The sequence below is a fragment of the Danaus plexippus genome, chromosome 12 (assembly GCF_018135715.1).
Source record: "Danaus plexippus chromosome 12, MEX_DaPlex, whole genome shotgun sequence".
Taxonomy (NCBI): Eukaryota; Metazoa; Arthropoda; class Insecta; order Lepidoptera; family Nymphalidae; genus Danaus; species Danaus plexippus.
Genome location: NC_083545.1, coordinates 6,057,459 through 6,070,095, shown reverse-complemented (window position 1 = coordinate 6,070,095; position 12,637 = coordinate 6,057,459). Strand labels below are relative to the sequence as shown.

Here is a 12,637-nt window from a genome sequence, read left to right as displayed (position 1 = left end):
GTTTGGTTTTTGTGTTTTGTTATTCCGACAGGCGATAGTACGAAGTCAAAACGCAATTGGCACGACTCAGGCACGTTGATGCTAGCTTGCTCCTACACTCTAATGTTCTCACAGCAACTGACAGAATTGGATTGGCTGACGCTGCTCGGCTTGCTGTTGGCAATTATTACTATCATCGCTATGCTTTTGATTTAAACACCTCGTATATAACCGTGTTTCAAGTCCTCTAACTGTAATGATATTGGCAAATGTCAACTATATTTTTATTAAATAATCTTCATGAATTCCTAATTACGCTGTTTTAATATAAAATGCTTAAATAGAATATTGTAAATGTTATGTACTTAATGGTTACTCTGTGATGTTATACTAAAAAAATCGTTTAAAGAAAAATCATTAATCTTAATTGTGTGCCAAAAAAGATGAGACGATATGAAAAACATGTAATGTTAAGTAATACGCGTATTGCAATAATGTTACTTGGTTTGAAAAAAACGCATGAGATTTTGCATGATATTTATTGTGTTACAACTGTAATTACCGTTTTGTTTTAAGATTTTATTAATTTATAAATGTTTAATTAAATTTCTCTTAAGTAGTTGTTTTCAAGGAAATTTTATTTCTTTAATGACTAACATTGACTACTTTACCAGTTTTTGTTTTATTTAATTGTCGATATGCCGATGTGTAAATTAATTTTATCAATGATATCTTGAAGTTTCCTATACCTGTTCACTGCCATGATGAATTGAAGTACTCATAATTAATTTATCAATTTAAAAAAGTTAGCACGTGTGATTTTATTATTCCTTTTAAACTGAACGTGTCTTTTCTAGGTGAAAACTGATTGCCACAAAAAAGGCTCTACTGACCTCTCATAAGTTTACTTCGATATTATGTTGAGCTGTAATTATTGTATTAGTATTCCTGATCTACTATTGTATTTTATTCTACTGTTGTTTGAAACATTTCTACTTATTTTATGTAGAGGCTTCCACTTGCTATAAAAGAGCGTTATTTATATGAAAAAGTTACAAATAAATAAATAAATGTTTTTATTTAATGTGGTGTTTTATTTAAATTTATCATTGCACGTGTAACTCTATAGAGTCAAAGTTATATCTGTCTCTTCTAACTGTTTAAATGATAAACATTTATTCTTCTTTAGAATTTCATTCGTATTGCGTATTTATTAAAATAACTTGAGCTGTATTGCTCTCATTTTAATATCAATAATAGTCAATTGTTCTAGAGCCTAGACACAGCTACTTTATATTGACGTTATATCTCAAACTTCACAGACAGTCGCTTAATAAAGTAGATGTGAGTGGAATGGCAGAATCCAGTTATTCTTTTGGAGTTTGCTCAAATCGATTAAATGTTTTTAAATTAAAAAAGACTATTTCTTGCCTAAAAAATTGGTTTTAACACTTCTCTCTTACGGTTAACTCAAATTAAATAGGTATATGGTAAATAAATATGTATTTGGAGGAGATCACAAGCCACAATCTTTAAAATTCACCTTATTTATAAAACAGTTCCTTAAATAACTTAGCCATGCAACTGTGTGAATACTAGTTTTGTAAATAGTAATCATAAATTATTATACTTGGACTAAGCTTGCTCTTAATCCGTCTATTAGACCAAGAGTGCTTTGTCTATATCTTTGTCTGAAAATGCTCATTACCACCTTTGTCTGTTCGTAATGAAGTGGAATCCATTAAATTAGCTCGTGTTAAAATAGTTTCTGTCGGTACTTCACCCCGGAGCAAAACTTATTGCTCTAAGCCCGTCCCATGTCCATTGTCCAGTACTGCTTCCATTTGTAGGCCTCTGTAACCACATACCAACATGGATTTTTTGACTCCGTTCAAAGATGAGCTGAGAAAATTGTTGATGATCCCATGCTTTCAGGCGGTATTAAACAGTTAAGTCTCAGGAGAGATTTTATCTACCCATGTGTGTTCTACAGCTTGTATAATGAGGTTTGTTACGAGGAATTCTTTGACATGATGTTGACTAACATTTTTTTATAGTACCGCTAACTGCCGGCAGGAAGATCATACACCTTTGCTCCCCATTGATCGCGCACAGTGAGCTTTTGAAGATTTTCCTCCTGCTAACGCTGGCGCTATGACATAAAATCCCTGCTGAAGTCTTCAAAAGTTATATAACGGATCAGCACTGTCCAAGTGCTATAAAATGGTATACCCTGGTATTGGAGGCGCCCGTGGACTACTGTGACCGCTTACCGTAAGACAGCCCGTAGTAGATATGTACCTATTGTAATTTAATAAAAAAAACACATAATAATTTGTTTTCATTTTATTCAAAATAAATTAGCTAGGGACCTTAATAGTGAGCTATGTGTCATGTGTAATGTGTTGACAAAATTTAATATTAAACATGTTTGTTGGAACTTTGTACTTAGGACAAACTCTACTTATCACACTATTTCCTTTATTGTATAATTACCATAGGACCGTAACTTGGCAAGGTCAAACTACATACATAAGAAGTATTTTGTCTTCCATTCATAAACTAACATTAACACTATAATTTGTGAAGATTATAAACGAAAAACTGAAATCGTGAAGATACAAAAGTTATGCCTATAGTAAGGGTTTTAAGTATGAGACGAAAAAATTTTATTTAATAAAAACTAAATAAAAACTAATCATTAATTTTTTATCACGTTAGTATCAAAAAGTCAAGTAATATAATATTTTTTATAGTACCTAACGATATTAGGCATGTAGAATTCTAAGAAAAATTACTTTACCCTTTATCTCTTATTTATCCTTTTATAAACTTGACGAGATCTTTACTTCAATCCAGCTTTGCTTACTAAAACAGTTAGGGATGATTCTGAGTAATAATTAAAATAAAATAAAAATTATTAAAACGATATAACAAAAAGGTGTTAAGACCTGACAGTGCCTCTAGTGATACTCATAACAAAATCTACGACTCCTTTATCATTTTCATTACCAACAAAAACAGAGATCCTTCCATTGAGTACAAACGGAACACAAGCATAATAGACAAGGTTGTTCAAGCTCTACTTCTCCAATTGATTATTAATGTTACATTTTTATGGTATTAATGATTAATATAAAATTTTCTTAACGAAGAATCGTTCTTGAAAATCTTATTGAGGCAAAAATTCGATACCCGTATATAAATAACAAGCATGGGCTCTACAAATTCCAAACTCACATGGGATATATGCTAAAATGACATGAACATAAATAATGAAGTTGATATAATATAAAGTAAAGGAATTATATAATAAGTAACCAAATTATGAGTTTACTACTTCCGCTCCTGTGAGGGTGGTAACTAATGTAAAAGGAAGAAAAGGAAAAAGGATTACTATACACAATACAACTATTAACCATGTAACATATATATTAAACACCAAGTACGATAGTCAACTAAGATATTAGTTAATAATTAATATATTATGAATTTTTTATAATTAAAACGTTGACGTTTTTATGTCAAGGTTTAGTTATAGAAAAATGATAAATTTGCGGGTCTGTATGAGGCTGTGACGTTTATGTGAAGAAAAAGATCCGAAGTGTAGAGAAATATTTAAATGTTACAGCCAGAGCATTGATAGGTTTATGATTAAAAGCTACCTTTATCGAATTGATAAGGGAATGAGATGTTTTATAATTGTAATGATATTGTCTGTCAATCTGGGATATTATTTGTTTCTTTCTGTTTAAGCTTCAATAACGGAAACAATTTTGCTTTGTTTAAGTTATCCTTATTTTTTTATATTAACTTGCGTCATTAAATAATTTTCGTCTTTCAAATATGCGACGAAAGTGTTTTAAAAACTTCAATGGTTATAATAAACGTTTTCGTCTCATCGTCGACATTTTACCACATTCATTGGACAGAGCTTTAAGACTATTGTGAGCTTAAAAAAATAATACAAAACTATAACAGAACACAAAACTACACACACTGAATAAATTAACATACAAACCTTTGGAATGTAACATATCCTTAAAATAAATATTTTGGCCCACATCTGGATTTCTTTACCACAAATATTGATGCTGCGATGGCCAAAAAGATAAGAGGTTCCATTAGGACCTTTCCTTAATGGAAAAGTGTTATGAAGGGAATGGAGTCTAGAAATACTAGTAGGCTATTGTGAAAGGCTAAAAAGAGTTTTACAAGAATCCAAATATTCATAAAAGTTAGAAATATTACTTCTTCATCAAGAGATTATTTCTCTAAATGTAGTACATTTTTGAATTTTATGCAAAAAATTGTTCTGTTTTGGTAAGAAAGCCGGAGGATAATTTTTATAAATAGATGAATTATTGTTTAGCAGTCAAAAACGTTTAAAATTTGGGATAAATTTTTAAGTGACAAGAAATATTGTAATTTTGTTTATCAGTTTAGAAATTAATTTAAATAAACAACTATCTATATAACTGTATTCAATCACATTTTGCAATTACAAGTAATAGCGACATCTACAAAATAATATAAAAACGGTATGACCTAAAACTATGGCAGACACCACTCCCACTTTATGTAATGATAAACTGTATTCCTAGATGGCGCCTGCCGTATCTAAAATAAAAATTAAATTGAACAAATTTTACCACCTAAGTCTTAAAGTGTAGTCAAAGTGTTAGTAAAGCATTAAATATATTAAAGACCTTAAAAAGTGTATTGTGCTTATAAACTTTTTACTTATTGTTAATGGTTGATAACAATAATAATGCTATTGAAATTATTTTATCTTCTTTTAAGGCATATCTTTTATAAAGCATCTTTTCTAAATTTGCATTACTAGATAAAGTAATTTGCTCTACTTGGTTAAGTTTGTTCGTTAATGATATGTTTATTAATTCTAAATTAAAAATTGCTTCCCAATCTTAAGTATTACAAATATCTCCATAATCAATTTTAATTATTTAAAATGTATGCGATATCGTAATTAAATTCTTCTAGATTTTATTTTAGCCAATGATGATTAATACTTTTAGTCTTAATAACCTCGAATCTAAATACATATGAAAAAAGTAAACAAACCTGACCGTTGACAACTGACATCTGTCTTTTATTTTGCAATACAATTCAAGAAAAAAACGGACGTTCAATGCGTCGTGTAACGTGTAACGAATTTATTTGCCTTTAATTTATAATAATTGTTATTGTGGTCTAATATACAGTCGACCATTAATTATCGATCTTAAATGTTGTGTATTTGTTGTATGTCGTGTGTAACAAAGTCTGTTATGTGACATTGCACGTGTATTTACCGATTCTTAAAATCAATCTACATTGTTCCTGTAATCTGTGTCTGCTGTGGTTTTAAAAGGTAACGGTTTTATAATAGTATTTGTATTTAATGTTACATAGCTCTAAATATGGAAGCAAAACTCTTCCACTTTTTATTTATTATTCTGCTGCTGTGCCAAGTTGTGGGTTTACGTTATCAACTGTTTGATATCAATTGAATCATATGTGTGATTATAAGAAATTGCCGCCTTCTTGCTGATTTTGCTACATTTACCATTTTTCAATCTTTGTAATTTCTTTTTTATTTAATATTATTTTATTATTTTGATAATGTTTTGTGATAAATACCTTCCAAATTCTTTTTCTGTTCTGTTATTTGTTTAATTCATTTCCCACTTAGAAACCAACATCAATATAGTTATCTACTCTGGCCTCAGTGTTATATAAAAGGTAGTGATAAATCTCAACTATCATCTTATTAGGCAAAGTAACATCTATTTTTAGAATATTCATAACAAATGTTCTTGGCCCAGAAAGCCATAACTACTTGTGATAACAATACAACCACCTTAATATACTGTTTACAACAACTAGTTTAGTAATGCATATTATATTCTCTTATTTTTAAGTATTTAAGAATGAATATATAACATTCTTGTTTAGGATAATGAGCATATAAAATAAATAAGTCTATATGCAGTGATTAGAGTGAAAAAAATTGTCATGCTCAGTGGACTGTGCATAGCCGTAATTATATTTCTAAGCCACCCAATAATTATTATATCCGTGACTGTTTTCATTTCTATAATAAATACATCATTAACAATATAAGTGAATAGATAAATGTCCAAAATGGATATTATTTAAATATAGTTTTAGTTATATGGAATAGTTATTACATAGGTTAATAAAAATAAAAAGTGCAAAAAGTCTTATAGAAGATCATTGTAAGATTTTCCACTTTTATGTTATAAACAAAAGACATTTAATGTCTTTAAATTATTCTAAATAAAAATTATATGATGAAAATAATTTTATACACATATATATATATATATATATATATATAGTGTATTTTGCTGTAAGTGCTATGGCTATGACAGTGTCATGGGGAAAGTTAAATAAATATTGGTACATTTGTTTTTGATATCAAATTAAAAGAACAGTAGGTTTCGTTTAACATTTTTATATGGCGGTTTTTCCTTATCCAATCCTAAGTTAAAACAAGAAAAGAATTATAAATTCTATAAAAATAATTAATTCAAGATAATAACAAACGGATACACTAAATCTGATATATAAATAATACAGACAGTTAATTGAATAATATGTTATAAATATAATTAAATCATTTATCACTGTATAGAAACAGGTTGGTAATGTTTCCATTACCAACATAAATATAAGAATTTTAAAGATGCATTTACACATAGAAGTGTGGACATATATATGACGATATAGAATTGTTTTTAAAAAGACAACAAATAATAACATAACTTGAAATTCTTCTTTTTTCAATATTCTTACAACTTACTTACAAGTTATAATTGTCTTGCTTCTCCCTCCTCCTCCTCCTCCTCCTCCTCCTCCTATATGTATATATATTAAGTTTCGTAATGAACCTATTTTACCTACTCACCACCAAAATAGGTAGCTTCAATTAAAATAATTTACACATACTATTTGTTAATTGCGGTATTAATTAAGAATTTTATGACTCTATCACCTGTTTCCTTTTTTACTGGTACATGAAATTTTTATTACGGCTTTTCATATTCGGTTTAAAACGAAGTAATTTTACATAAAACATTACAGATTTACATACAAATAACACCATATATTTTCATTACTAATCATAGAAAATCCTTGTTTTGAAAATGCCCATATATAGATACATAAATTTAAATATTACTTAATGTAAATAGTATTTTGAAGAACACCATGGGTTTTGTCTTAAACAGAGTATAAAAACTATAGAGTATACTTTGTCATTTATTATCTACATTTTTTTTATATATCAGTAACTCTTATGTAAAGATGAATTGATAAATATTCTACTTACAAATCTCCAACTTGTTATTAATGAAACAGTTTCATGTAAGAATGAATGAATGAATGAAGAAAATTCTAGGGCTTGATTTAGTTTAAAGTAATATGTATATGTTTTTTAATAATACTACCCAAATTTGAAATCTTGAATATTTAAAATTGGATAGTTATATTCTTTGATATAATTATGTATACATAATGTTTTAGTCCTGCTATTATTTAATCATCCATTATAAAATTTTTGTTTTCTTGTTGTGCTGATATTTAATTAATTAATAAATACATAATTTTTTTAGATTTGATTTGGTGTTACATTGAATTTCTTTCGGTTGTTGTGTTAATGAGGATGCAAGAAGTAAAGTAGGTTTATACGTATATTAAACAACATATGTATATAATAAACAAGTGCTGTCAGAGGCTTTATCTCGTGTAAACATCTCGGATATGAATTACGAATGTTCTTGCATCTGTTTCCTAGAAAGAGTAATGTATTGTAATTGCGACATGAAAGTGGGGTACAAGGCCGCTGTTTGTATTACTCTGCTGCGGCGGAATACGGAGACAGGCGTTTAATATGCTTAGTGGAAGTACATACATATGAAGCGTTGCCTGTTTCTTTATCAACAAACTAGGTTCATACTATAATGTGCCATGATTTATGGACGAAACACTTTTAACGCTCCGTACGTAGTATGATGCCAACTTGGACTAAGAATACATATCATAGCATATCACTTCAAGTTTACTGTCTTAGTAAATTATCAAGTGTACTGCGTGTAGCTTTCACATGTCGTCTCTAATGAATGACGTTTGTTTGAAAACGTCGAACAAAATCTTGGACAGCTTAACGAGGTTTTGTCCTATTTTAAATGAAACTGATTTGAGGCATGTAATACATATTAATTATTAAAATTGTTTATTTGTTGAGTGAATGATGTTGTTTTAAAAACTTCACTAGCATCCCAGACTGAGTATCAACGAGTTACAACTTGTAAATAATAAGTTAAATCAGTTAGTGTTGAACCTCCGATCGGCCACTGTGACTCCGCACCGAACTTGTTTAATATGATAATCGATTGCTATTTATATTTTATGGGACCTCAAGGCCCACTTTCACCGTATCCAACGTAAGGTGACCTTTGTAGAATTAATATTTGGTTAAATTTTGTATCACTTGTCCTCCACGACTTCTCCGTTTTCCTCTTTTTGCGTCACCCCCAGGGGTCGTATCGTGGCATTATATGGATTGTATGCAACTCTTAAAAGGTGTGCAATTTTACTTGAAAATTTCTGAATAGTTGGACAAAAAGATTACAAAATTAACAAAATAATTTTATAAGAGCAACAATAACAATAACTTGAGCAATAATTTTTTTGGTAAATAAGAGACACTTTAATTTTAATTATAAGTACATGTAGATTATATTTAACAGTATTTTATCTGATATCTGTATTATTTTCGTAAACGTCAATAAATCTGACATAACATATCTACATCTATTGATTTTATTAGTACTTATATCTATTAATAATGTTTAACCTGTTTGTTGGCTTTTAATATTCAGTTCAAAGAAAATGTATAATGTAGAGTAATTGAAATACATTCGTGAAGAGCGACTCAAATATTATGATTTTAGAAATTCATTGAACGGATAATTAATTAAACCTCCTTATGAGTAATCAATTTATCAATGTTGCGACTTACGTTACGGTCGGTTCGTTAGATCCCTTTAATACTAATCATGCGTTCTTAATCCGACTATAAACGTGACTATCGAAATCAATAGACGATGATATCTACGCTAATTGATTTATTTGATCAAAGCGGTCAATGTTACCGATACGACTATGTAATGGTATCAAGTTTGATAAGTAATTTCTCTTAGGAAATAGACTTCCTTCAGCAAAACTTCGTTAAGGAAAAGTTCTTACTGAGAACAAGTAAGACTTTTTATCTGGAACGGCTTTATTTTGTTGGATGTCCAGAGCAGAACCGGCTTCCGTGTGACGTGTTCTTTGCGAGACTAATGGGGCGCTTCGTGCCAGTAACGTTCTTCGCGTCGCACTAACAGGTGCGCTCTTGGAACTCTCGAATCCGTCTGTTATCCTGGTACTTCCCGATAATACTACCAGGTTTCGCGAAGTGCTGTGTACTATAAATTGCCCAAAAAAAAAAAAGTAGAACGTCCTCGCAATAGTTTATATCACAAAAAGGTAAAAATTAACATAGCTTTCTTTTTTAAATATATTTCGACAATTACGCAATCTTTATAATACATATTTATTTATAAAGGTTTCCAATTTATGGCGCTAATTGCATAAAATACATGGGCGATTTATGAAAGTTTCTGTGGCAGATACAATTTAAATGCTTTCGGAATACCTAAATTAATATGATCGTTACGATAGCGCTGGGCTATGATGGATGAACCCGTTATTACAATCTAGACGGAATATAGAACGTGGTGTTAACGGAAACGTCCAACACTTAAATAGCAGACGTCGATGAACCTTATTGTTGTTATAACAAATAATGTGGTGTTTATTTTAATTTATTTGTTATTGTTTGTAACGATTGAGCGTGTTATTATTTTATGATAAAGAATAGTTACAATTTTAACTTTTTTAATTTATTAGGTATGTCTCAATTAATGTTTTTTTTAATCAGATTTAGTCCAACAATTGTACTGGTTCTAATAATATATTTTAATATGTTTCGATCATGGTATTTATATTACTTATTTATTTATTTATTTAGTCTAACTTATAAAAGTTTTCTAATTTCTTTTAAACTTTTCTCGACAAGACAGTATCTTTCCAATTTTTTTTTAACAGTGTTAGCGTTGTAAGGGAGGGGCGTATCAACGTTTTAATTAAAACTAAATATATATATTGTTTCACGTCTCAAATTTTTAATTATTTTTAAGCCACCGGGGATTTCCTTTAAAACGTCTCAAAATGGCTTCTTAATATTTCCAACACAGGGTCTTCGTTTATTTTATGTACAAAACCAAAGCCTCATTTTTATATAAAGACGTCTATTTTATTAATACATATTTTACTTATTTGTAAGTTAGAAAGGTTTATTTAAAGCCCCTTGCTTGAATATTTATTTATCACACAGCTTTTATAAAATTGTAATAATTTTATTCATGTTATTAAACAGATTGCTTTGTTGATTTCTAAATTTTGACGAAGATTTACGAGAATTTTGCTAATTTTATTAGGTCTTTAATTACCAGAATAAGTTATCAAAGGCATTTCAAATAGTGTGGTTTCCACTTTGTAGTCAATCGACAGAGAAAAAAAATATTATATTAAAAGCTATAACTAATATTTATTTTGCATATTATCCGTTATACTATAAAACCATAAATATTTATAAACGTCCATACTTGACCGCCGGTGGGCGGAACTGTGGGCAAAAACTAGTTCTCAATAATTACTTATGTTAGGAGATGATGCAGTCAACGAGATAAGGAATGACACGCAATATAATGTTTTATTTTTTTTAAAGATTTATCGTCATAAAGTAAAGAATGAGTCATCTGTAAATATAGACTCGATTGTAACCGTGGAAAAATATTATTTGTCATAATTGTTATTGTTATGAACTTAGTTTTTATTATAAAAAAACTAAAGAACATAAGATTATTATTTTTTTATTCCATATCTACTGTTTGTAACATATAGTAATGTTGCTTGGAAGTTTCAAAAAAGTTTTGATATAAAATTACAATTTATTGTTCAACTTTATTGTGATATAAATTTAATGAAAATCTCCTTGTATAGAATGTTCTTTTGTGTTATAAGGAAGTGAGGACAAGGTCGGGTTGTCGAGCCTGAGATTAAACATTGAATGTTATGGTTTGTTATATATGTATATTTTTTATTCTATATGAATATAACCAGTTGTCATAATGACAATTTATAATGTTATACATAGCTTCTTACCACGGCCCTTGAAAGTTCGGTTATTTGAGATCTTTACTCTATTTTCATATCAGATTAGTTACAATTATTTTCATAATTAATGTATGACAATGAATATGCTTGCTTATTTCATATTTGTAAAAGTCATCAGACATAACTTCTAGAAGATTCTATTTTCTAGAATTTTCTACTTATTTTTATATAAGCTGCGCGGCCCAAATCTATTCATTTGAAATGTCGTTTATAGGTGATCATATATAGCACCTTTATATAGTAGTGAAAGTTCCGTTACAACTGGATAAGAAGTTTCGGAGATTGCTTCAGAAACGTACTAAAATATTAAAAATAAATTTGTTCACGTGCACAGTAAGCATACGACTGAGACAACCGTTATTTTGAAATCATAAACGGAAACTTTCATAACATTCATACGTTATAGATATTATTCCAACGTACAATATCTTACATTAAACATGTATCAAACAACGCGAGTTACTGTACCTAGATGTGCGATGTTTAGAGAAAAAACCTGTTAATACTAATGAATGATTTTAAACACCTAATAAATAACACAAAGAAGATTAATCGAATGCGTGCTGAGGCTTGAAGTATAAAATATTTTTTAAAGAGGAAATTGCTAAAGTGAGTCGATAAAATCCGGTCTGCAATATTTTTTTCGTATACAATATAGGACGCAGTGCGCTTATTACGACAGTAAGGGTGTGTTTATACGGTGCAGAGGTCTTTCATTGAACTGCCATGATGTCATGGAGACCTGCAATATGTATATTATTAATATAAATTAATATATTCTTGTCACATAAAACAAGAACCTCCTCATATAGTGCGATTTTCAAGTTTAATATGGAATAATTCTGTCATTCAATACTTATTTTTTTGATAATTCAGTGACATTGTCCATGCAACATATATACGCACATACGCCAATTGAAAATTAAAATGGTCGAATACATAGCTTATGTGAGGTTTTTATTTTGAAATTGCATTTTGGCAACGAATAAATAGATTATCTGTTAGCATCAAAATACGAGTCTTCGGTATTTATTACAAGGTTATTCATCTTCCGTCAAATGAAACTTGAAAATTAATACTAATTGAAATTTTACGCTGTTTCGTGTAATATGTTTTGCATAAATGCTATATGCATCGACATGCAAGCATCAAGGTTGATTAAGTGAATATGCATCGGGTATACGAACTATAACACTATTGGAGGTATAATTAAATATGAAAAATTATCGTTTATAGTAATATATAGTAAGTACTTTTGTATCGCTATACTATTCATGCCTGATGCATAAAAATTATCATAAAAAATATAATTGTTCATATATCCGTATCCAACGCTGTCTCAACAATC

General features: G+C 29.2%; 1 protein-coding gene across 4 annotated transcripts in view; it reads left to right on the top strand.

The window, feature by feature from the left end:
- Positions 1–1,063, top strand: part of LOC116772747 (uncharacterized protein MAL13P1.304-like) — a 49,689-nt gene extending 48,626 nt beyond the window's left edge. For 3 of the 4 annotated variants that reach the window (XM_061522390.1, XM_061522391.1, XM_032665025.2), the window contains one exon: positions 837–1,063. In XM_061522390.1, coding sequence (XP_061378374.1) covers positions 837–847 — 11 coding nt within the window. In that variant the 3' untranslated portion in view covers positions 848–1,063. The other variant, XM_032665023.2, reaches the window with a different exon arrangement.
- The last annotated feature ends 11,574 nt before the right edge of the window (positions 1,064–12,637 follow it).